This window comes from Macaca nemestrina, chromosome 8, assembly GCF_043159975.1.
Source record: "Macaca nemestrina isolate mMacNem1 chromosome 8, mMacNem.hap1, whole genome shotgun sequence".
NCBI classification, from domain to species: Eukaryota; Metazoa; Chordata; class Mammalia; order Primates; family Cercopithecidae; genus Macaca; species Macaca nemestrina.
In genome coordinates, this window is record NC_092132.1 from 131,244,820 (window position 1) to 131,270,675 (window position 25,856).

At 45.1% G+C, this 25,856-nt stretch overlaps 1 protein-coding gene across 1 annotated transcript in view; it reads left to right on the top strand.

Moving 5' to 3' along the window:
* The first annotated feature begins 2,902 nt into the window (after nucleotides 1–2,902).
* The window catches only part of LOC105482149 (TNF receptor superfamily member 10a), a 33,547-nt gene continuing 10,593 nt past the window's right edge, over nucleotides 2,903–25,856 (top strand). The window contains exons 1-3 of the mRNA XM_071068496.1: nucleotides 2,903–3,549; nucleotides 17,233–17,329; nucleotides 25,630–25,743. Of these exons, the coding sequence (XP_070924597.1) occupies nucleotides 3,244–3,549; nucleotides 17,233–17,329; nucleotides 25,630–25,743 (517 nt within the window). The 5' untranslated portion in view covers nucleotides 2,903–3,243. The remainder of the gene's footprint in view (nucleotides 3,550–17,232; nucleotides 17,330–25,629; nucleotides 25,744–25,856) is intronic.

Below are 25,856 nucleotides of genomic sequence, written 5' to 3' on the forward strand. Positions count from 1 at the left end.
AGGGGATAACTTGAGCCCAGGAGTTCAAGGCTGAAGTGAGCTATGATCAAACCACTGCTCTCCAGCGTGGTGACAGAGCAAGACTGTCTTTAATAAATAAATAATAAATAAAAATCGATGAATGTTAGATTTAGTTTGTTATTATTTTGTTGAAGATTTTTGCAGCAAAATGTATAAGGGATATTGGTCTGTAGTTTTCTTTCTTGTGGTATCTTTGCCTGACTTTGGTGTAAGGACAGTGTTGGCTTCACAGAATCATTTAGGAAGAGTTCCCTCCTTTTCACATCTTTGAGAAAATTTGGTGTTGATTTTTCTTTTTTTCTTTTCTTTTTTTTTCTTTTTTGAGACAGAGTCCCTCTCTGTCGCCAGGCTGGAGTGCAATGGTGCAATCTCTGCTCACTGCAACCTCCGCCTGCTGGGTTCAAGCGATTCTCCTGACTTAGCCTCCCGAGTTGCTGGGACTATAGGCATGCACCACCACACCCAGCTAATTTTTGTATTTTTAGTAGAAACGGGGTTTCACCATGTTGGCCAGGATGGTCTGGATCTCCTGACCTTGTGATCTGCCCACCTCGGCCTCTTAAAGTGCTGGAACTACAGGCGTGAGCCACCGTGCCCAGCCAATTTTTCTTTAAATATTTGGTCGGACACAAATCTGGTCCAGGGAAGTTTTTGATTGTTGATTCAATCTCCTTCCAGTTATGTCTGTTCTCATCTTCTGTTTCTTATCAGTACTGGTAGGTTGTGTGTTTCTACAAATTTGTTCATTTTAGCTAGATAATTGTGTTTTTTGGCATACAGTTTTTCATAGTACTGTCTCCTAACCCTTTTTATTGCTATAGAATCAGTAATAATGTCCCACTTTTATTTCTGATTTTAGTAATTTGAGGATTTTTATTTTTTAATAAATTAAGTCGAAGATTTCTCCATTTTGTTAATCTTTTCAAAGAATCAACTTTTGGGCTTATTTTCTTTACTGTTTTTGTATTCTCTTTTTAAAAATAATCTCTCCTCTATTTTTTAAAATTTCCTTTGTTCCGCTACCTTGGATTTAGTTTATTCTTCCTTTTCTAGTTTCTTAATGTGTACACTGTTTATTTTAGATCTTTTTTCCTCTTTGATATAAGCATTTACCATGATAACATGTTCTCTTAGCACTGCTTTTACTGCATCCCGGAAGTTTTAGTATGTTGTGGTTTTTGCTTCACTTATCTCCAGATCTTTTCTAATTTCTCATATGAGATCCTCTTTGACTCGTTGGTTATTTAAAAGCTTGATTTCTACATGTGTGAGTTTACTCTTTTCCTTCTGATGTTGATTTCTAGTGTCATATTGTGATCAGAAGTTTTAATTTCAGTTATTTTAAATTTATAAAGAATTACTCTGTGGTCTAACTTATGGTTTATCCTGGAGAATATTCCATGTATCTTTGAGAAAAATTGAATGCTTCTGTTTGTGGTGAACTGTTTTTTATGTCTTTTAGTTTCCATTAGTATATAGTGATGTCCAAGTACTCTACGTCCTTATTTATCTTCATTCTGATTGTTCTATTTTTGAAAGTGAGACAATTGAAGTCTCCAACTATTATTACAGTAGTGTAAATTTCTCCCTTCAATTCTGTTTATTTCCTGTATTATGAACATGATGGATTGAATAAAAGGAATTGAGTGAAACAGAACTTTTAGTGGGAGGTTTTATTTTTATCTGACTAGCAGTTAGGGAGTGTTTACTGTGTGCTGTAGCTATTGGTGTCAAAGGATAAAATTTCTTTTTCTTTTCTTTTTTTTTTTTTTTAGACGGAGAGTCCCTCTGTTGCTCAGGCTGGAGTGCAGTGGCTCGATCTCTGCTCACTGCAACTTCCACCTCCTGGGTTCAAGCAGTTCTCCTGCCTCAGCCTCCTGAGTGGCTGGGATTACAGGCATGCGCCACCATGCCCGGCCAATTTCGTTTCTTTTGTATTTTTAGTAGAGACAGGGTTTACACATGCTGGTCAGGCTGGTCTCAAACTCCTGACCTCGTGATCCGCCCACATTGGCCTCCCAAAGTGCTGGGATTACAGGTGTGAGCCACCGCGCCCGGCCGAAAAGAAAGTCTTTTCAACAAATAGTACCGGAACTCGGTAAAATATGGAGAAAAATGAATATCAATCAGCGTCCCCTTTCTCTTACCCACTCCTCAGCCCCAAGGTCGCCCTGGGAGCCCTTCGCAGGCAGGACCGTGACTCGCCTGGCTTTCGGGAGGCTGATTTTCCGCTCCCTGGGCCCGCGAAGCGCTGGGTGCGGAGGAACTGCTGGAAAGGACCTGCCTCCACGTGGGACTGCCGCCAAGTCGCATCCCTGTCATGCACCAGGTAGTCCTCCATGGTTTAAGAACTCTCAAGACTCTTAACAGGTTAGGAAAATCCAGAGGAAAGGCAGAATTGGGTCCCTCGGGCTTGCCTGACACCAGGGACAGTGGAGTTGAGGTGACATTTCACTGGCATGGAAACCTGAGACCAATAGCAGGATGCGCCAGGCTCGGTGGCTCACGCTTGTAATCCCAGCACTTTGGGTGGCCAAGGAGGGCGGATCACGAGGTCAGGAGTTCGAGACCAGCCTGGCCAAAACAGTGAAACCTCGTCTCTACTAAAAATACAAAACTTAGCTGGGCGTGGTGGCGGGCGCCTGTAATCCCAGTTACTCAGGAGGCTGAGGCAGGAAAATCGCTTGAACCCGGGAGGCGGAGGTTGCAGTGAGCCGAGATCGGGCCACTGCACTCCAGCTAGGCGACAGAGCTAGACTCCATTTAAAAAAAAAAAAAAAAAGGCAGGATGAATCACTCGCCCGGTAGTGACGGAAGAGGCCGTAGAAGCCTCTTAGAGGCCAGATTCCGCGGTGGCGGCCTCTGTGCCCTTCATTCCGCTACCCATCCGTCCACCGAGTGCCTGCTAGTCGCCAGGAATCCGGCCACGGAGAGACTGAGGTCGACTCCCGACCGAGAAGCCTCGCGCTGGGACCAGTCGTTTTGACAGTAGCAAAACGACTCTGAATGCAGCAGCATCCACGCGGCGGCCGTGTTTGAGGAACAGAAGCTGAGGGCGGCGAGGGCGGCGAGGGCAGTCACAGAGGAAGGAAGTTCAGGGTTGGCCAACAGGAGCCGCAGGTGCCCCGAAAAGGGGGCGGGGTCAGGGGTGCCCTGAACTCCGAATGCGAACTTCTGTCTTATCACAGCCAAGCACGCTGCTTCTTAGATTGACCTGGCAGGATGGCGCCACCACCAGCTGGAGTAAAGCTGGGCGCGTTCCTGGCAGTGACTCCGAATCCGGGGAGCGCAGCGAGTGGGACAGAGGCAGCCACAGCCACACCCAGCAAAGTGTGGGGCTCTTCCGCGGGGAGGATTGAACCGCGGGGCGGGGGCCGAGGAGCGCTCCCTACCTCTATGGGACAGCAGGGACCCAGTGCCCAGGCCCGGGCAGGGCGCGTCGTAGGACCCAGGTCGGCGCAGGGAGCCAGCCCTGGGCTCCGGGTCCACAAGACCCTCAAGTTTGTCGTCGTCGGGGTCCTGCTGCAGGTGAGTCCCCATCGCGGTCCTGCCTGGGGAAAAGCGCGCCTGGCACCGGGAGGGGGCAGGGAGAGAGGGGGACACGGCGGGGGTGCCTGGCCCTGGTCACTTGTGGCGGGGCATGTCCGGGCAGAGGAGTCCGTCGTCGAAGTCCGAGGAAGAGCGGGGTCCCCGGGGCCAGGCAGGAGCGGCCGGGGCCTGGAGGGAGCAGAGCCCCCTCCCGCAAGAGTCTGGGCCCGGGGACTCCACCACGTTGGCCGCTGCCTAGCGCGGCTCCCTGCTCCCCACACTTCAAGATGTATCGGGACGTTTCAGAATCGATAGAGCTCAAGTGTGTAAACTTCCAAGCCACCTCCGAGCCACACCGGCTGCGTGAATGGGGAGCACCATTCTCCTCCCCACTCCCTCATTCCCTCCCCACCCCCATCCTTCTTTTCTCTCTCTCTCTCTTTTTTTTTTTTTGAAACGGAGTCTCGCTCTGTCGCCCAGGCTGGAGTGCGTTGGCGCGATCTCGGCTCACTGCAACCTCCGCCTTCCGGGTTCAAGCGATTCTCCTGCCTCAGCCTCCCGAGGAGCTGGGACTACAGGCGCCCGCCACCACGCCCGGCTAATTTTTTGTGTTTTTGGTAGAGACGGGGTTTCACCGTGTTAGCCAAATCCGCCCGCCTCGGCCTCCCAAAGTGCTGGGATTACAGGCGTGAGCCACCGCGCCGGGCCCTCCATCCTTCTTTTCTTAGACAAATCGGTTAAACACGCAGCCCGGCAGAAAAAGTAACTTTCTCTCCGCTGCTTGTTTCTTCCGTTTCGAGTCCACTAAGCACACCGGCAGCAGTTTCCTGCCAGCCACTTTCTTGCACATCAACAGGTACAGGGCAGTGAATTGACCACCAGGCAGGCAGCCAAGACCGGGGCACGCCCTTCCTTCAGGAGGCAGCGTTTCCTGTGAAAGCAATCACTCAGTCTGGAAAAATGCCAATACCTTCAGTTCTCTTTCAAGTTCATTAAGTCTCTATCAATTGTTCTCTTTCAGATTCCTTCTATGTTAAGGAAAAAAACAAAAGCCAAATTACCTCAAAGATAAACCAGTCTTACAAGTGTCGGTAAATTTTAAGTGTTTTTGTTTAACAAACTAAACAAAATCCAGGAAACCAATAGCATTTTGTAATCTCCAAATAATTACAGAATTTATGTTTTAAACATCAGTTTATATTAGGTGGAACCCACGGTTGATGCTTATTTTTAATACGCTTATTAAATGGCTTTCTTTTTGACAGGCTAGTGCGATTCCAGGTGGATGTAGGGCTCACCTGTGTAGACAAGGTCAAACATCTGAATTTGGTGGTTTTGGAAATGTGACAGTGCGTTTGTGTGGCTATAAAAAAATACTTGAGGCTGGATAATTTATAAAGAGGTTTATTTGACACATGATTCTGCAGGCTGTACAAGAAGCATGACACCAGCATCTGCTTCTGGTGAGGCCTCAGGAAACTTCCACTGGTGGTGAAGGGGAAGGACAGCTGGATTCTGCCCATCAGGGAAGGGGGTGGGGAGGATGGCAGGGGGAGGGGGATGATTTCTGAAAGGGGAGCGGGAGGGGCCAGGTTCATCCTAACAGCCAGCTCTCATGGAAACTAAGAGTGACAACTCCTGGGGGAATGTGGGAGGGGGCAGGTATGGCACCAAGCCTTTCATGAGGGATCCACCCCAAACCCCAACAGGCCCCACCAGCTACATTGGGGTTCAGATTTCAACATGAGACCTGGCAGGGACAAAGGACCCATAGCAGACACCAAGGCCTTCTTCCATCCCACAGGACCCTCTCATCCCACCATCCATCAGCCTTCTTCCTGTGCATTTATAGGTACTTTAGCTTTTAAAAATTCTGACTGAACAACAAATCACATCAGATGTTTTCTATCAGTCCATGCATGTATCTCATTTTCTTTAACAGCATCATAATATTTAGTGCATGGGTGAAACACATGGGGTGAACCACAGTTGATTTTAATCTTCCATCCTATGGGCAATTGTTAACATTATGTCCTGCCTTTGTTTTTACTAATTCCAGCAGCATTGTAGTGAGAACCCTTGTATGTATCATATGTCCATGTGTCAATATTCTCTGGAGTATCGGGCAGCCCTTTAAAAGAGGAATTCTTGGGTCAATGAGCTCATTAATTTAGAATTTTGTTTGGATAGTGCTAAATTGTCCTTCGGGAGAAGATTGTACCAATGTTACTCTCACACCAAGAATACACAAGCGTGCCCGTGTCCCTGCACCCTTACTACGTGGAACTTCCATTCTTTGCTACTCTTAAGAGGTAAAAAATGATAGACCTCAATGTTTGTACTTTTTTATTTCAGTGTTATTAGATATTTTCAAGGATCCAGGAGTTTTTTGAGACTGGGAGTAGATGACCTAGAGCTAATCTTCCAGATTAGACTGCTGGGGAAGGAGCAGGGAAGACCGCAGTTGCACCTCTGCACTTGGGAAACCGAGGTCAGCCGGGGCCAGTCCCTGCCACCCGCCATGCCTGTGAATGGAGATAAGGTCTCTGTCCTCAGGCTGTCAGGATGACATCAGATGAGCCTGGAGCTGAGCTCAGTTGCTGACCCCAGGTCCTGGCTCTGTCAGTGCTAGGCTGGCCCAATCTCCGTGCCAGGTCCTTCCACCTCGCCTCTCTCTTTATCAAAGTAGGAAATGAGAAATTCTGAAGGCTCAGAAGCTTAGACACTCAGGCTGTCAAAGAGCCCAGAGACTGGAGGCTGAAGATGGCCAGAGTTGTCCGTGCTCCTCTTCAGCTCTGTGACTCTGGTGTGGCCCAGCTCCTTCCTGTAAAATAAGACAGAGATAAAAGTCTGCAAAGGCCCTGTATAAACTGCAGTGCACTGTATTGGCAGTGGACTGTGTGACTCTGCTGTGGCCCCAGCTCCTTCCTACAAAATAGGCAGATATAAAAGTCTGCAGAGGCCCTGTGTAAACCACAGTGGTCTGTGTTGGCAGATGTGTGTTGTCATGTAGGAGGACAAATCACACTCTCAGGGCTGGTGTCACTCACTCAGGACTCTGGATCCCCAGGGCACCTGTCCTCCACCCAGCAGAGGCTGCACCTGCTGCTACCTGCACCTCAGCACGGGCTCCCTGAGCTTGGGGCAGAAGGTTCTAAGGAATGGGGTGGGGTGCCATGGGGAGGGGACGTGGAGGAACAGAGGAGCCAGACTTCAAGTGAGGACAAAGATGGCACTGCAGGGCCACAGCCTGGTTTACCTGCCACGTTTCCTTCCAGTTTTCCTTCTAGTGGGCGCCCGGCACTGGTTGCAGTTTGAAGAGTGAGCAGGAGAGGTCTCCATCCACGTGGCTGCAGATGGCTGCTCACTCAGCCCCTACTGAGAGGCCACAGTCCCAGTTCTGATCCTTGTCCTGTATCCAGGAGTGGCAGGGCAGCGAGGCTCCAGCTTTCAGGGACGGGGACAGTGGGGACAGTGCCATGCTCCGAGCCTGTGCTGTTGGACAGTTGGTGTCCTGCTCCCAGCCAGATACTGCACATCTTCATTCAGGGTATTTTCCTAACCTAAGGGAGATGGGGCTTATTGCTCTCTTTTTGTCTGGGGAGAAAATGAGATTTAAGAGGAGGAAGTCCCCAGCATTTGGGACCTGGCCTGCTTGATAGTAGCAGCTGCCTGTTGGTCTGGGAAGGGGCTCTTCTGGATTCTCAGGCAGGTATCTGTGATAATGGGGAAAGGAGAAAGGGTTTGCTTTGTAGGGAAGAGCAGGGTGCACTCAGCACCTCAGACACCCACCTGTGGCCAGGAGGGGATGTGAATCATCACATTTTACAGATGAGGGGACCACAGCTCAGAGGGGGAAAGTGTGTGCAGCTCAGAGGTGGAAAGTGTGTGCACTTGGCCGTAGGCAAGTCTGTCCAGGGCACTGGTAGGAATGAGAGAAACTAGGAATGACCACTTTAAAAACTTAGATGAAGAAAATTTCAAAGTTAAGTCATTGGAGTTTGTTGGTAATACATTTGTATGGCTTAGGTCATGTTAAGTGCATCACCCCCTCACCCCGTGTCTGCTGTTGGCCTCAGCACTGAGTTGAGGGAAAGGGGAACCGTCCTGGTGAAGAGGAGAGGGGAGCAGCACCGGCTGGGGTGGGGCCTCTGCCACTGCCTCTTCCTGCTGTGGTTTCTCTGGGCTTAGGCGGCCCCTCTCACCTGGCTTGTCTGTGGGGAGATCTTTGTTCTCTGACTGCTTTTAAGACTTTATCCTTAACAGTGGTTTCAGCACTTGGATGGTAGCAAAAATAATCTGCTGGAGCCATGTCTGTAGCATTTTCGCCCTCCCCTTCTGTATAATAGCAGCCATATTTTGGCCTCTGCAGGGCTAAGGTCCTCCGAGCAGCTGCTTCTCCACATCTCTGCCCTGCACTTGGCCTCTGGGAGCTCCTGGTGTTCCTTAGCAGAGTCCACAGGGTTCTTTGGGGTCCCGTCCCTGTGCTGGGGCCTGGAGCCTGTGACCTGAGGCGGTGAACTGAGGCCACCACTGGGCTCACCTCATGGGCTTGGAGGAAAAGTCATTCACCCAGGAAGTAGATGATGAGCCCTTTACTCTGAGAATGTCTGCGCCTGGTGCCGGTGGGAGGACAAATGAGTCCTGCCTGTGTCAATCCTGCTCCCTGAAGCCCAGAGTCTGGTGCAAGAGGTGTCACCAGGGACCTAAATGGCGATCAGGAAGCATGGGGGCCACCTCCCCCACCCCCCACCTCCAGAGAGGCTGTGCCGGCTCCAGGGACGCCATTCCTCCCTACGTGGCTCTGGCAGAGGGAGGCTGTGCGGTTGCAAGGCCCCAGTTCATGGTATTGTTGGCGTGGAGGACGTGGTTTCATTAAAATCAACATTGAGAGTAATGATTGTACTAACAACAGCATGTGCTGAAATGCAGTACTTGTGCGTGCCAAGCTCTATTCTCAGCACTTTATACACATATGAACACACTTAATCCTCATACAACCAGACTGTACAGGAACCCTCATTGTCCTTGTTTTAGATGAGCAGCATGAGACGCAGAACATTCGTTCAGTGGAGGGACTGGACAGGAGGATGAGCGACCCTCGGGGACAGCAGCAGTGATTGGGTCACTGGGTTCTGCTGACCTTTCCCAGGGGAGTATTTGGTGCTTGTTCATGAGGCCTGCATTTGCCTAGCACTGGGTCACAGCTAGGGATCCCTGAGAAATCATTTAAAGCCACCTCTTATTTCCAGAATGATAAACGTGTTTAGAGAAGAAGTGGTTTACCCCAGACCATGAGGCTGGCCCGAGACTACAAGACAGATGGCTTGCTTCTTAACCCAGGGGTCTTTTTATACCAAAAGAACAAAGACAGAAAAAAGCCACAAAAACTCAAAGGAAGCAGATTTCCAACCACAGCCAACCTCAGAACAATTCTGAGTTGCTCATTTTAAGATCAACAAGGCATTTTTTAGGGTGTCTATGCCTGAAGGAGGAAATCACAGTGTGAATATCAAACTTGCCTCTAAAACAGCCTAACACAATACTGGTCCAGGAAGAACAAGGCAAGGAAACCCCCTGGTGAATGACTCATCTCAGGAAGAGGCAGGGTCAGGAGAGTCTATGGAGAAGACCTGGAACAAGACCTCTCTCTCCTGCTCTTACACACACACACACACCCTCACACCCCCATGAGCCCAAATCTGTGAACTGAGAACCTCACTTCTCTGACTCACCTTCCATCTCCCTCAATCAGAGACGCCCACAAACCTCAGAGCTGCGTCTCAGCATCGCTTGCTTTGACTCCCCTCCCCCGCTGCCTTGACTTCCTTTCTGCCTGGGAACCTGTCTGTGTGGACTTTTCCCTCTATGTCTACCGGTGTCCTGCCACCAATGGTATTTGTCACCTCTGCCAGGGTAGCCCCTCATGACTCGGGGTATTGATGGCTGTGCCTCATCTCCCTGTGAACTGGAACTGTCCTAAGGAAAGGGAAGGTCGTGCGTTGTTCCTGATGCTCCACGATTCCTTGCACAGTGTGGTCACCAGGTGCTGATGTGCCCTCCTTGGATGAATGAGTAATGTGGGTTCTAGGAAGCCTGCACTAATGCGGATGTGATGTCCTCAGCCTTTCATAGACTATGTTTCCTATGAGAGGTGGGAAGAACAGCTGAACAGAAGGCTGGGGACTGCCCAGGTCCAGAGTCACCAAGAGCTTATTGGCAGGTTTTCACTTGCTATTAGCAGAGGTTGTTTTTTTTTTTTTTTTTTTTTAAGGCACTATTTTTAGTGTTAAAAGTGAGTTCAGGCCGGGTGCAGTGGCTCACACCTGTAATTCCAGCACTTTGGGAGGCTGAGGCGGGGCAGATCACAAGGTCTGGAGATAGAGACCATCCTGGCCAACTTGGTGAAACCCCATCTCTACTAAAAATACAAAAATTAGCTGGGTGTGGTGGCATGCGCCTGTAATCCTAGCTACTAGGGAGGCTGAGGCAGGAGAATCCCTTGAACCAGGGATTCGGAGGTTGCAGTGAGTCGAGATTGTGCCACTGCACTCCAGCCTGGCGACAGAGCCAGACTCCGTCTCAAAAAAGGAAAACAAACAAACAAACAAAAAGAATTCATCAGGGCCGGGCGCGGTGGCTCAAGCCTGTAATCCCAGCACTTTGGGAGGCCGAGACGGGCGGATCACGAGGCCAGGAGATCGAGAGACGATCCCGGCTAACACGGTGAAACCCCGTCTCTACTAAAAAATACAAAAAAACTAGCCGGGCGAGGTGGCGGGCGCCTGTAATCCCAGCTACTCGGGAGGCTGAGGCAGGAGAACGGTGTAAACCCGGGAGGCGGAGCTTGCAGTGAGCTGAGATCCGGCCACTGCACTCCAGCCTGGGTGACAGAGCAAGACTCCATCTCAAAAAAAAAAAAAAAAAAAGAATTCATCAGAAGGCATAATGAGGCCGGGCGCGGTGGCTCAAGCCTGTAATCCCAGCACTTTGGGAGGCCGAGACGGGCGGATCATGAGGTCAGTTGATCGAGACCATCCTGGCTAACACGGTGAAACCCCATCTCTACTAAAAAAAATAGAAAAAACTAGCCGGGCGAGGTGGCGGGCACCTGTAGTCCCAGCTACTCGGGAGGCTGAGGCAAGAGAATGGCGTAAACCCAGGAGGCAGAGCTTGCAGTGAGCTGAGATCCGGCCACTGCACTCCAGCCTGGGCGACAGAGCGAGACTCCATCTCAAAAAAAAAAAAAAAAAAAAAAAAAAGAAGGCATAATGATCATAAATGTGTGTATAAAGCTTTAAAATACATGAAGCAATGCTCAAAAGGATTAAAGGGAGATCATGTCACCCCCTTCTTAGCAATTGATAGAATGATCAGATGAAAACAGTAAAATAACACATCTGAACATTTTCAACCACCTTGACTTAATTGACATTTATAGAGCACACATGCAACATCTATGGGAGATACCTTCTTTTCTATGAACATGGTACTTCACCAAGATAGACCATGTTATGAACTATCAAATCTAAAAACATTTAAAACGAAGGAAATTATATAAAATGTGTTCTCTAATCTTAATGAAGTTAAAGTGTTAAGCAATAACAAAATCTAGAAAGACTCCCAAAATGTGAATATTAAGCAACATATTTATAAATAACTCATAGTTCATGGATGAAATCAAAAGAGGATTCAAAGCATTTCTTTTCTTTTTCTTTTTTTTTTTTTTTTTGAGATGATGTCTCATTCTGTCGCCCAGGCTGGAGTGTAGTGGCATGATCCTGGCTCACTGCAGCCTCTGCCTGCTGGGTTCAAGTGATTCTCCTGCCTCAGCCTCCCGAGTAACTGGGACTACAGGCGCCTGCCACTACACCTGGCTTGTTTTTGTATTTTTAGTAGAGATGAGGTTTTACCATGTTGACCAGGCTGGTCTTGAACTCCTGACCTCATGATCCACCTACCTCAGCCTCCCAAAGTGCTGGGATTACAGGCGTAAGTCGCTGTGCCTGGCCTGGAGTTTCTTTTTGGGGTGATGATGAAAATGTTCAAAAATTGATTTTATTGATGGTTATACACTTCTGTAAATATATTTAAAGAATTATATGATACATAAAGTATATCTCAGTAAAGTTCTTAAGGATTAAAAGAAGAATGGCATCAAAATCAATGACTCAGAGGTCTGCATTACTCACCCGTAAAGTAAGTATAAATTAAACTCAAAGGTAGTACCAAGATGACAAGGAAATAATAAGACTGAAATCAATGAAATAGAATTCAAACAATAAAAGGAATCAGCAAGCCAAGAGTTGGTTCTCCTAAATGATCAACTAAATTAATAAAAGTATTAAACTGGTTGGGGGAGGTGGCTCATCTCTGTAATCCCAGCACTTTGGGAGGCCGAGGCAGGCAGATCACCTGAGGTCTGGAGTTTGAGACCAGCCTGACCACTGGCCTCAGCTTCCTGAGAAGCTGGGATTATAGGCACCCACCACCATGGTCAGCTAATTTTTTTGTATTTTTGGTAGAGGTGGGATTTCACCATGTTGGCGAGGCTGGTCTTGAACTCCTGACCTCAGGTGATCTGCCCATCTTGGCCTCCCAAACTGCTGAGATTACAGGCGTGAGCCACCCTCCCTGGCGAAATTCATTGTTTAAATGCTCACATGATGAAAACTGTAGGCCCATGTCATTTCACTGAATTCTATAAATATTTTTGGAAGAAACACCAACAGTTGACACATTGTTTCAGGACAAAAAGAAGGAGGAAAAACTTCTTTACTGTTTTAAAAGGCAAACATCATTCTGATACCAGAATCTGACAGAAGTTACAAAAAAAGAAAAATACTGATCAATATCTATTATAGATACAGATGTAAAAATCCTTAATTCAACAATAGCCAATTGAATTCTCTAAGAAGATAATACACTGTAAGAAAGTAGGGTTTATTCCAGGAATACAGTTGGATTAAGATCTGAAAATTAATGCTACTCATGATATTAACAGCATGAAGGAGAAAAGCTATATAAACACATCAATGGAAGCAGAAAGAACATTTGACAAACTTTGACTTCCATTTATGATTTAATAATTCTCTTTAGAAACAGAAGAGAACTTCCTTAAAACTGATTAAATGCATGTATAAAAGCTATGGCTAACATCTGTTAAAATAGTAAAATATTGAATGCGTTCATTCCATGATTAGGACCAATTCCAAGCATGTTCCTGTAGATCATATCCATTTGGCATTGAACTCAGGGTCCTAGCCAATGCAGTATGGCAGGAGAGAAAGACAGAATAATTGGGAAGGAAGGAATGGGACTACCTTCATTTGCAGAGAACTACTAGAACTAACAGGTGGCTCTAGCAGGTCACAAGATACAAGCCAGGTACTACACAAGGAAATAGGACTGTGAGAGCAGAAAAGAGAAACAGAGTTTGAGGAACAGACACTAATGTACTGTCACCAAATACTAGAGAGACTTTTATGTAGAAAGGGGTTGCATTTGATCTCTTTTAAATCCTGGGAGCAGTCAAACTAAGCTCAGCCTAAGCTATTTTTAACAGCCTCGTCCTTCTCGTCCTCCACCTTCTCCTGCTCCTTCTCCCCCTTCCCTTCCCTTCCCTCCCCTCCCCTCCCCTCCCTTCCCCTGGCCTCCCCTCCCCTCCCCTGGCCTTCCCTTCCCTTCCCTGGCCTGGCCCGGCCTGCCCTTCCGTTGTTCCCTGGCCTGGCCCGGCCTGCCCTTCCGTTGTTCCCTGGCCTGGCCCGGCCTGCCCTTCCGTTGTTCCCTGGCCTGGCCCGGCCTGCCCTTCCGTTGTTCCCTGGCCTGGCCCGGCCTGCCCTTCCGTTGTTCCCTGGCCTGGCCCGGCCTGCCCTTCCGTTGTTCCCTGGCCTGGCCCGGCCTGCCCTTCCGTTGTTCCCTGGCCTGGCCCGGCCTGCCCTTCCGTTGTTCCCTGGCCTGGCCCGGCCTGCCCTTCCGTTGTTCCCTGGCCTGGCCCGGCCTGCCCTTCCGTTGTTCCCTGGCCTGGCCCGGCCTGCCCTTCCGTTGTTCCCTGGCCTGGCCCGGCCTGCCCTTCCGTTGTTCCCTGGCCTGGCCCGGCCTGCCCTTCCGTTGTTCCCTGGCCTGGCCCGGCCTGCCCTTCCGTTGTTCCCTGGCCTGGCCCGGCCTGCCCTTCCGTTGTTCCCTGGCCTGGCCCGGCCAGCCCTTCCGTTGTTCCCTGGCCTGGCCCGGCCTGCCCTTCCGTTGTTCCCTGGCCTGGCCCGGCCTGCCCTTCCGTTGTTCCCTGGCCTGGCCCGGCCAGCCCTTCCGTTGTTCCCTGGCCTGGCCCGGCCTGCCCTTCCGTTGTTCCCTGGCCTGGCCCGGCCTGCCCTTCCGTTCTTCCCTGGGCTGGCCCGGCCTGCCCTTCCGTTGTTCCCTGGCCTGGCCCGGCCTGCCCTTCCGTTCTTCCCTGGCTTGGCCCGGCCTGCCTTCCCCTCCCCTGGCCTGGCCTGGCCTGGCCTGGCCTGCCTTCCCCTCCCCTGGCCTGGCCTGGCATGGCCTGCCTTCCCCTCCCCTGGCCTGGCCTGGCCTGCCTTCCCCTCCCCTGGCCTGGCCTGGCCTGCCTTCCCCACCCCTGGCCTGGCCTGGCCTGGCCTTCCCTCCCTTCCCTGGCCTGGCCTGGCCTTTCCGAGGGAGTTTCGCTCTTGTTGTCCAGGCTGGAGTGTAGTAGCACGACCTCAACTCCTTGTAGCCTCCGCCTCCTGAATTTAAGCGATTCTCCTGCCTCAGCCTCCGGAGTAGCTGGGATTACAGGTGCCGCCACCACGCCCAGCATATTTTTAGTAGAGATGGGGTTTCACCATGTTGGCCAGGCTAGTCTTGAACTCCTGACCTCAGGTGATCGCCCGCCTCGGCCTCCCAAAGTGCTGGGATTACAGGTGTGAGCCACCGCACCTGGCCTCCCTGCTCCTCCTTTTCTAATTGAACTTTGTAATTAAAAGAATCTCCCAGTTACAGAAAAGATGCAAAAATTATACTATACGCTTTGCTTTGAACCACCTGAGAGCAAGCCACCCACAGAATGCACATCACCCTTTAACACTTGAGTGGGTATTTCCAACAAATAAGAACATTCTCCTGCATAACCACAATACAACCCTCAATATCAGACAGTAAGCATCAGTACATTACTACCAGCTAATCCTCAGACCCCAGTGGTTTTCACTTGTCTTTATGATGTAATTTATTGTACAGAAATCCTGTCCTGAATAACTATACTGCTCTTTCATCTTTTTCTGACTCTAGTATTTCATGGGACATTGACAGACTGTTTTGGGGTTCAGTTTGTAAGGTGCCTTTTAAAAATTGAAGTTCATTATTTAATATTTGATTCAGTATCCTGCTTTTTAAAAAATGTACACATCATATAACCCTCATTAGTAAAAGTGTGTGTGTGTCTGTGTGTATGTGAACACTGCCCAATCACAGGAGAATATCCATTTTTCTCAAGGGTACATGAAACATTCTCCAGAACACACGATATGTTAGGCCACAAAACAAGCCTTAATACAATTTTAAAAATTGAAATAATATGGAGTATCTTTTCCAATCACAATAAAAGAAATTATAAATCAATAGCAGAAGGAAAACTGAAGAATCTGAAAATATGTGAAAATTAAAAAATCTAAAACAACCAATGGATAAAAAAAAATCAAAAAGGAAATTAGAAAATATCTTGAGAGGCTGAGCTCTGTAGCTCATGCCTTTAATCCCAGCAGTTTGGGATGCCAAGGTGGGCAGATCTCGGGAGGCCCCACCCCCCCAAAAAAGAAAATATCTTGAGACAGATGACAGGCACATTAAAATCTCAGAAATCGCCACTAAAGAACTTATCCATGTAACAAAAAAAAAAAAAAAAAAAAAAAAAACAGTTGTACCCTCAAACCTACGGAAATTTAAAAAATGTTTCAAAAGAAAGTATCTTGAGACAAACGAAAACAATATACCAAAACTTACAGGATATATGAAAGCAGTGCTAAAATGAAAAATGACAGCTGTAAATACATTTTAAAAAATAGCTCAAATCAACAATCTACCTTTACATAATGAAGTAGAAAATGAAGAGCAAACGGCCGGGCATGGTGGCTGACGCCCGTAATCCCAGCACTTTGGGAGGCTGAGGTGGGCGGATCACAAGGTCAGGAGATAGAGACCATCCTGGCTAACACAGTGAAACGCCATCTCTACTAAAAATACAAAAACAGCTGGGTGTGGTGGCGGGCACCTGTAGTCCCAGCTACTCATGAGGCTGAGGCAGGAGAATGGCGTGAACCCAGGAAGCGGAGCTTGCAGTGAGCCAAGATCACGCCACTGCACTCCAGCGTGGGCAACAGAGCGAGACTCCGTCTCCAAAAAAAAAAAAAAAAAAAGGAAAAAAGAAAGGAAAGAAAATGAAGAGCAAACTAAGCCCAAAATCAGGAAAAAAAGAGTAAGTAATAAAGATTAGATCAGAGATAACAGAAATAGAGAATAGAAAAACTACAGAGAAACTCAAAGAAACTGAAAGTTGGCTCTTTGGAGAGATCCATAAAATGTACAAACTTTTACCTAGATGGACTAAGAAAAAAGACAGAAAACTCAAATAACCAAAATCAGAAATGAAAGAGGGGACATTTCAAACAAATTTACAGAAATCCAAAGGATTATAAAAAATGCTATGAATAATTGCATGTCAACAAAGTAGATCACATTGATAAAACTGGTAAATTATTAAAAACACACTACCCACCAATATTGAATCATGAAGAAATAGAGATTTTGAACACAGCTATAGTGAGGAGATAGAATCCATAATTCAAAACTTCCCAGCAAAGAAAAGCCCAGGACCAGTTGGCTTCAATGATGACGTCTATCAAACATTTAAAGAGCTAACATGAATTCTCCTCAAACTCTTCCAAGAAACTGAGTTGGAGGGAACACTTTCTAACTCTTTCTGTAGGCCCCGCATTACTCTGATACTATAGAAGTGATAAAAGGAGGCCTCCATGTCTTGTTCCTGATGTTGGAGAAAAAACTTTTAGTCTTTCACTATTGAGTAGGATGGTAACTGTTGACTTTTCATATGCAGCCTCTAAGTCTAAGATCTACAAGAATTATACAACTCTTGTAATAAAACAGCAATTTTACCTTGGGGTATATATCCAAAAGAATTGAAAGAAGGGGCTCAAGGAGATTTTGTGAACCCATGTTCATAGCAGCGTTATTCATAATAGCCAAGATGTGAACACAAACCAAGTGCTCATGGATAGATGAATGGATAAACAAAATATGATATATATACACACAATGGAAAGGAAGGAAATTCCAATGCATGGTACCACATGGATGGATCGTGATGATATTATGCTAATTGAAATATGACAGCCACAAGAAAAACATAAGGCACTGTATGTTACCATTTATATGAAGTATGTACAGTAGTCAAATTCATAGAAACAGACAGTAGAATGGTAGTTGCCAAGGGCTGGGCAGGGGTGGGGACAAAGAGACAAATTTGAGTACAAACAAATGGTTGAGTTTCATAACTGGGAGAAAGATGCAAGTTCTATTTAATTTTGGAGGGTTGGGGGAATGGAATGTAAGATTGATCTTGTAATGGGTAAGATCTAGAAGCCACTCATGCCAGTCCTTGCTTTGTCCCCATAGGTCGTACCTGGCTCAGCTGCAATCATCAAAGTTCATGATCAATCAGTCGGCACACAGCAATGGGAACACAGTCCTTTGGGAGAGTTGTGTCCACCAGGTACATTCTAAGACTGATCTCTAATCCTTGACACCTCTCTTTTCCTTACCATATACCATATACAAAAATCATCTCAAAATTCATCAATAACATTCTTTTTCCATGTTCTTCAAGTTTTGTGTTTTCTACAGTTTCTGGTTTTTCTGTTCAACAGATACTTATTGATCCTTTGCCAAATCCAGGGTTATGAATCTTTATTCCCATGTTTTCTCCTAAGAGTTTTGTAGCTTAACTCTTGATGCATTTTCAATTAATTTTTATAAATGGCATCAGATAAGATTCCGGCTGCATTCTTTTGCATGTGGCTATCCAGTTGCCATTCATTGAAATGATGATTTTTTCCATTAAATAGTCTTGGCATCCTTGTCAAAAACCAATTGACCATAAAGGTATGGGTATATTTTTGGACTCTGAATTCTTTTCCATTGATCTATATGTGTCCTTTTTCCAGTGCCACACTGTCTTGTAGCAAGTTTTGACACCAGGAAGTATGAATCTTCCTTTTTTGTTTTCCTTTTCCAGAATTATTTTGTTTATGCTGGGCTTTTTGAAATTCCATATTAATTTTAGGATCAGCTTGCCAATTTCTAAAATCAACTGAGTTTCTCACAGGGATTGTGTTGCACCTGTCGCTCAGTTTAGAGGTTATTGACATCTTAACAATGAGAAGGCTTTTGATCCAAAAGCATGAGTTTTTAAAAATTTATTTAGATCACCTCTAATTTTTAAAAATAATGTTTTGTAGTTTGCAGACTATAAATTTTGGGTTGATTTTGTTAAACTTATTTCTAGATATTTAATACTTTTTTATGCTATTGTGGATAAAACCTTTTCCTAATTTCATTTTAGGATTCATCTTGAGTGTATGCAAATATAATTTATTTTCATACATTGATCTTGTATTCTATAACCTTGCAGAACTTGCTTATTATTATTAATGCTTTTATAGTGGCTTCCTTAGGATTTTCTCTATATAAGATCATATAATTTGCAAATAGAGAAAGTTTTACCTTTTCCTTTCCGATCTGGACGCTTTTTATTTCTTTTTCTTACCTAATTGTCCTGGCTAGAGCCTCCAGCATGATACTGAATAAAAGCAGTGAAAACAGATATCTTTTTTGGAGAAAATCTTTCAGTTGTTCACCATTACAATGTTAGCTGTGAGTTTTTGTAGATATTCTTTATCAGGTTGAGGAAGTTCACTTTTTTTTTTTTTTTGAGATGGGGTCTTGCTGTGTTGCCCAGGCTGGAGTGCAGTGGTGCGATCTCAGCTCACTGCAAGCTCTGCTTCCCAGGTTCATGCCATTCTTCTGCCTTAGCCTCCTGAGTAGCTGGGACTACCTGCCACCACACCTGGCTAATTTTTTGTATTTTTTTTAGTAGAGACGGGGTTTCACCGTGTTAGCCAGATGGTCTCGATCTCCCAACCTCGTGATCTTCCTTCCTCGACTTCCCAAAGTGCTGGGATTACAGGCATGAGCCGCCACGCCTGACCTAGGAAGTTCACTTTTATTCTTATTTTGTGATTTTAATCATAAAAGGGTGTTGGAGTTAGTAAAATGCTTTCTCTGTGTTTTTGAGATAATCATGTGACTTTTGGTTTTTATTCTATTGATATAATTTGTTACATCAATTTATTTTGGGATGTTGAACCTATCTTGCATTCCTAGGATAAAACTTATTTGATCCTGGTATATGATTCTTTTTGTATGCTTTTGGATTCAACTTGCTAGTATTTTGTTGCAGATTTTTGCAACCATTTTCATAAGAATCATTAGTCTGTAGTTTTCTTTCTTTGTGAGGTTCTTTTCTGGTCTTAATATTAAGCTAATTGTATTAATCCGTTTATGTGGTGCTGATGAAGACATACCCAAGGCTGGCAATTTACAAAAGAAGGAGGTTTAATTGGACTTACAGTTCATGTGGCTGGGGAAGCCTCACAATCATGGCAGAAGGCAAGGAGGAGCAAGTCACATCTTACATAGATGGCAGCAAGCAAAGAGCTTGTGCAGGAAAACTCTGCCTTATAATAACCATCAGATGCCATGAGACTTACTCATTGTAATGAGAACAGCATGGGAAAGACCTGCCCCTGTGATTCAATTACTTCCCACCAGGTCCCGCCCACAACATGTGGGAATTCAAGATGAAATTTGGGTGAGAATACATCCAAACCATATCATTCCACCCCTGGCCCCTCCCAAATCTCATGTCCTTACATTTCAAAACCAATCATGCCTTCCCAACAGTCCCCCAAAGTCTTATTTCAGCATTAACTCAGAAGTTTGCCATCCAAAGTTTCATCTGAGACAAAGCAAGTCCCTTTTGCCTATAAGCCTATAAAATCTAAAGCAAGTTAGTTACTTCCTAGATACAATGGGGGTACAGGCATTGGGTAAATACAGCCATTCCAAATGGGTGACATTTTCCAAAACAAAGGGGTTACAGGCCCCATGCAAGTTTGAAATCCAGCAGGGCAGTCAAATCTTAAAGCTCCAAATGATCTCATTAGACTCCATGTCTTACATCCAGGTCACACTGATGCCAAGAGGCAGGTTCCCATGGTCTTGGGCAGCTCCACCCTTGTGGCAATGCAAGGTATAGCGCCCCTCCTGACTGCTTTCATGTGCTGGTGTTGAGCGTCTGCAGCTTTTCTAGGCACCCGGTGTAAATGATCTGCAATTCTACCATTCTGGGGTCTAAAGTACGATGGCCCTCTTTTCACAGCTCCACTAAGCAGTGCCCCAGTAGGGACTCCGCCACACTTCCCTCCCACACTACCCTAGCAGAGGGTCTCCATGAGGGCCCTGCCCCTGCAGCAAACTTTTGCCTGGGCATCCAGGCATTTCCATACATCTTCTGAAATTTACGTGGAGGTTCCCAAATCTCAGTTCTTGACTTATGTGCACCTGCAGGCTTAACACCATGTGGGAGCTGCCAAATCTTGGGGCTTACACCCTCTGAAGCAACAACCCAAGCTGTACCTTGGCCCCTTTTAGTCACAGCTGGAGTGGCTGGAATGTAGGGCACAAAGTCCCTAGACTGCACACAGCAGAAGACCCTGGGCTCCTACCACGAAACTATTTTCTCTTCGGCCCTCAGGCCTGTGATGGGAGGGGCTGCCATGAAGACCTCTGACACACCCTGGAGACGTTTCCCCATTGTCTTGGGGATTAACATTCAGTTCCTCCTTACTTATGCAGATTTCTGCAGCCAGCTTGAATTTCTCCTCAGAAAATGGGTTTTCTTTTCTATCACATTGTCAGGTTGCAAATTTTCCAAACTTTAATGCTCTTGTTCCCTTATAAAACTGAATGCCTTTTACAGCACCCAGGTCACCCCTTGAATGATTTGCTGCCTAGAAATTTATTCTGCCAGATATCGTAAATCATCTCTTCCCAGTTCAAAGCTCCACAGATCTCTAGGGAAGGGACAAAATGTCACCTCTCTTTGCTTTCTTTGCTTAAACATAACAAGAATCACCTTTGCTCCAGTTCCCAACAAGTTCCCCATCTCCATCTGAGACCACCTCAGCCTGGACTTTATTGTCCATATCACTATTCGGCTTTTGGTTAAAGCCATTCAACAAGTCTGTAGGAAGTTCCACACTTTCCCACATTTTCCTGTCTTCTTCTGAGCCCTCCAAACTGTTCCAACTTCTGCCTATTACCTAGTTCCAAAGTTGCTTCCACATTTTCAGGTATCTTTTCAGCAGCTCCCTACTCTACTGGTACCAATTTACTGTATTAGTTTGTTTGTTTGTTTGTTTGTTTTTTCATGCTGCTGATAAAGACATACCCAAGACTGGGCAATTTACAAAGAAAGAGGTTTAATTGGACTTACAGTTCTACGTGGCTGGGGAAGCCTCACAATAATGGCAGAAGGCAAGGAGGAGTAAGTCATGTCTTAAATGGATGGCAGCAAGCAAACAGCTTGTGCAGGAAAATTCCCCCTTATAATAACCATCAGATCTTGTGAGACTTACTCATTATCATGAGAACTGCAAGGGAAAGACCTGCCCCACATGATTCAATTACCTCCCATTGGATCCCTCCCACAACATATGGGAATTCAAGATGAGATTTGGGTGGGGACACAGTCAAACCATATCAGTAATATTGTCCTTATACAATGAATTGGAAAGTGCTGCCTCCTTCACTGTCTTTAAAAAGGGTTTGTGAATAATTGGTATGAATTCTTCTTGAAATGGTTGGTATAATTCAATGGTAAAGGCAACTGGGCCTTGGCCTTTTTTTTTCTGGTGAAAACATACACATATATTTAGAATTAGCCAACTGGATTCAGTTTAGATGATCCCAGTTTTGTTGGCAAAATCCAAGGCATGGTAATCAGGAGCCAGTCAAACATATGCCGCCTTGTCTCCATCAGGCATAATCAGGGTGTTGAACCTTGGCCACATCAATGTTATAGAGCTTCTTCACAGCCTGTTTGATCTGGTGCTTGTTGGTTTTAACATCCACAATGAACACAAGTGTGTTGTTGTCTTCTATCTACTTCATGGCATACTCAGTGGTCATTGGAAGCTTGATGACAGCATAGTGGTCAAGCTTGTTTCTCCTGGGGGTGCTCTCCAGAGTCTCAGTAGCTTGGACCACTAGAAGGTGGATGACGTATGGATATTCTTTTTTTCATGGCTCTGGACATCTTTCTACACTGCCTTCTTGGCCTTCAAAGCCTTTGCATTGCTTCAGCTTTAGGAGGAGCAGGAGCTTCCTTCTTTGCTTTCAGTGCCATCTTGTGAAAAACGACTTTTCTTTAGGAGTAGTTTTTGATTACTGAGTCAAAATCTTTACTTGCTGTTTGTCTATGCAAATTGTCTATTTCATCTTGATTCACTTTCAGTAGTTTGTGTCTTTCTAGAAATTTGTCCCTTTCATCTAAGGTACCTAATTTTTTATTGTACAGGTTTCATAGTATTCTTTCATAATTTTTAAATTTCTGTATAATCTGTAGTAATGTGCTGTCTCTCATTTCTGATTCTAATACAGTCATTGCCTCAGTTGGTGATGGGAACACATTCTGAGAAGTGCATCATTGTGCAAACATCATAGAGTGTACTTCCACAAACCTAGATGATATAGCCTATTGCTCTTAGATTACAAACCTGTACTGGTAGGCAATTGTAACACAATGATAAGTATTTGAGTTCCTAAACATATGTGAACATAGAAAAGGCCCAATAAAAATATAGTATAAAAAGTTTTAAAAAATGGTGCGGTTGTCTAGGGCACTTACAATGAATGGAGCTTTCAGGACTGGATCTTGTCTGGGTGAGTCAGTGAATGGTGAGTGAATGTGAAGGCCTGGGACATTCCCGTACACTGCTATGGACTTTATAAACACTGTACATTTAAGCTACACCAAATCTGTAAAATTTTTTTTTCTTCCTTCAATATTAACTTTAGTGTAACTGTTTTACTTTATAAAGTTTTTAATTTTTAAAACTTTTTCACTCGTTTTAACAACACTTAGCTTAAAAAACAAACACATTGTACAACTGTACAAAAATATGTTCTTTATATTCTCATTCTATAGGCATTTTTATATTTTTAACTTAAAATTTTTTTTTACTCAAAATTTTTTTTTGTTAAAAACTAAGACAGAAACACACCCATTGGCTGGGCGCGGTGGCTCACACCTGTAATCCCAGCACTTTGGGAGGCCAAGGCAGGCAGATCACGAGGTCAGGAGATTGAAACCATCCCAGCTAACATGGTGAAATGCCGTCTCTACTAAAAATACAAAAAATTAGCCAGGCATGGTGACAGGCACCTGTAGTCCCAGCTACTCGGGAGGCTGAGGCAGGAGAATCGCTTGAACCTGGGAGGCAGAGGTTGCAGTGAGCTGAGATCGTGCCACTGTACTCCAGCCTGGGCGACAGAGTGAGACTTCGTCTCAAAAAAAAAAAAAAAAAAAAGAAAGAAACACACACATTAACCTTCGCCTACACAAGGAGAGGTTCAGCAACATCACTGTCCTTCACCTCCACATCTTGTCGCATTGGAGGATCTTCAGGGGCAGACACACATGGAGCTGTGATCTCCTATCTCCTCTGATAACAATACCTTCTTCTGGAAAACTGCATGAGGCAGTTTTACAGTTACCTTTTTCATTTGTAAGTAGGAGTACACTCTAAAATAACAATACATTGCATAGTATCAAAAACACATAAATCAGTAAGTCATTTATTATCAGTATCAAATATTACATATAGAAATTCATTATATGTGCTATACTTTTTTTTTTTTTTTTTTTTTTGAGACAGAGTCTTGCTCTGTCGCCCAGGCTGGAGCGCAGTGGCCGGATCTCGGCTCACTGCAAGCTCCGCCTCCCGGGTTTACGCCATTCTCCTGCCTCAGTCTCCCGAGTAGCTGGGACTACAGGCGCTGGCAGTGGAGTAAGTTTGTTTACATCAGCATTGCCACAAACACCTGAGTAATGCACTGACTTATGACATTACTAAGCGATAGGAATTTTTCTGCTCCATCATAATATTATGGGACCACTGTCACATATGTGGTTCATTGTTGACCAAAACGTCATCATGCAGTGTGTGACTATAATTTGAGTCTTATTTTTTCCCTGTGTTAATTTTTGTAATACCATTAGTTGTGCCAATATATCAATCAATTTAAAGAACTAGATTTTGAGTTCATTAATTTACTCTGTTGTTTTTCTATTCTCCGTCTCATTAATTTCTGCTCTAATCTGTATTATTTTCTTCCTTCTGCTTGCTTTATGTATAGTTTGCTCTTCTTTTTCCAGTGTCTTAGAGTGGATTATTAGGTTATAGATTGAGATATTTCTTCTTCCTTAATAGACATTTAGGAAGGATATTTCTTGTTCCTTAATAGACAATTTCTCTGTAAACTTCAGTTATGTTAGCTGTATCCCATAGGTTTTCATATGTTGTGTCTTCATTTTCATTCGTCGTATTTTCTGATTTCTCTTTTTATTTCTTCTTAGACAAGTTGGTTGTTTAGGAGTGTGCTATTTAATTTTTATATAGCTGTGAGGTTCCCCAGTTTCTTCCTGCTATTGATTTCTAATTTTATTCCATTGTGGTAGGAGAGTGTACTTTGTATTATTTCTATCCTTTTAAGTGTATTAAGGTTTATCTTATGGCCGAGCATATGGTCTATTTTGGAGAATGTTCTATGTGCACTTTAAAAGAAGGTATATCTTGTTTTGATTGAGTAGAGTGTTTTATAGACATCTGTCTGGTCTAGTCGTTAGTTGTGTTGTTCAAGTCTGCTACTTTCTTGTTGATGTTCTTTCTAGATTTTTTGGTATGAATTCCTATAGGTTAAGGAAACTATGCTTTTAAGTATGGTTTTCATTGCAAATATTTTCTCCTAGTTTGTTTTCATGTTAGTCATGATTTTTTCCATGCAGTTTTCTTCCTAATTTTTATATAATTAACTTTACGCAACTTTTTAGTTTCTCGTGAGACTGAGAAGGTCCTTTCTCTCTCCAAACTTGAAAGAAAAATTTCTCATGCAGTAGTTGTGTGGTTTCATACTTTACAGTTGACACCTTGATAGAACTAGTCTCTATTTCTTTATAGGAAGAGCATAAGCAAGAAGCTTTATTATTTTTCAGCAGTAACCTTAGTTGCCCCAGCGCTACTACTGAATGATCACATTTTTATCATTGGTAGTGTCATCATCATAACACATCATCAAGGAAGTTGTTTTTCACAGTTTGGGTTTTTTGGCTGAGCTCGGTGGATCACTCCTGTAATCCCAGCACTTTGGGAGGCCGAGGCAGGCGGATCATGAGGTCAGGAGATTGAGACCATCCTGGCTAACACGGTGAAACCCCGTCTCTACTAAAAAATACAAAAAACTAGCCAGGCGAGGTGGCGGGCGCCTGTAGTCCCAGCTACTCGGGAGGCTGAGGCAGGAGAATGGCATAAACCCGGGAGGTGGAGCTTGCAGTGAGCCGAGATCCGGCCACTGCACTCCAGCCTGGGTGACAGAGCAAGACTCCGTCTCAAAAAAAAAAAAAATTAATTTGACCTCTTTTTTTTTTCTTTACTATTTTAATATGGCTCTCATAGAATTTGAATTATGTATGTGGCTTATATTATATTTCTGTCAGCAGTGCCAGTCAGAGGTGTGTAATAGATACAGAATTGACGACAAGACCAAGCTGAGAAGAGGGGATTTCCCTATCTGGGGTCTACTGATAGCCAAAAGAAGAGTTTTCCATTCACCGCCGCCAGCCTCTGGGAACTCTGTTGCAATTCATTCATTGGCTTTTCTCTCCCTTCCCAGGATCTCATAGATCAGAACATTCTGGAGCCTGTAACCAGTGCACAGAGGGTGTGGGTTACACCAGTGCTTCCAACAATCTGTTTTCTTGCCTCCCATGTACAGCTTGTAAATCAGGTACAGAATGTGTGGACCTCGTGTCCAGAGGTGGGGTGAGGGGCAATGAGGGGCAATGAGGTGGGAGTTGTAGCCGATGTGAGTCAGGGAACCAAGTTCCAGCCCAATTTGGT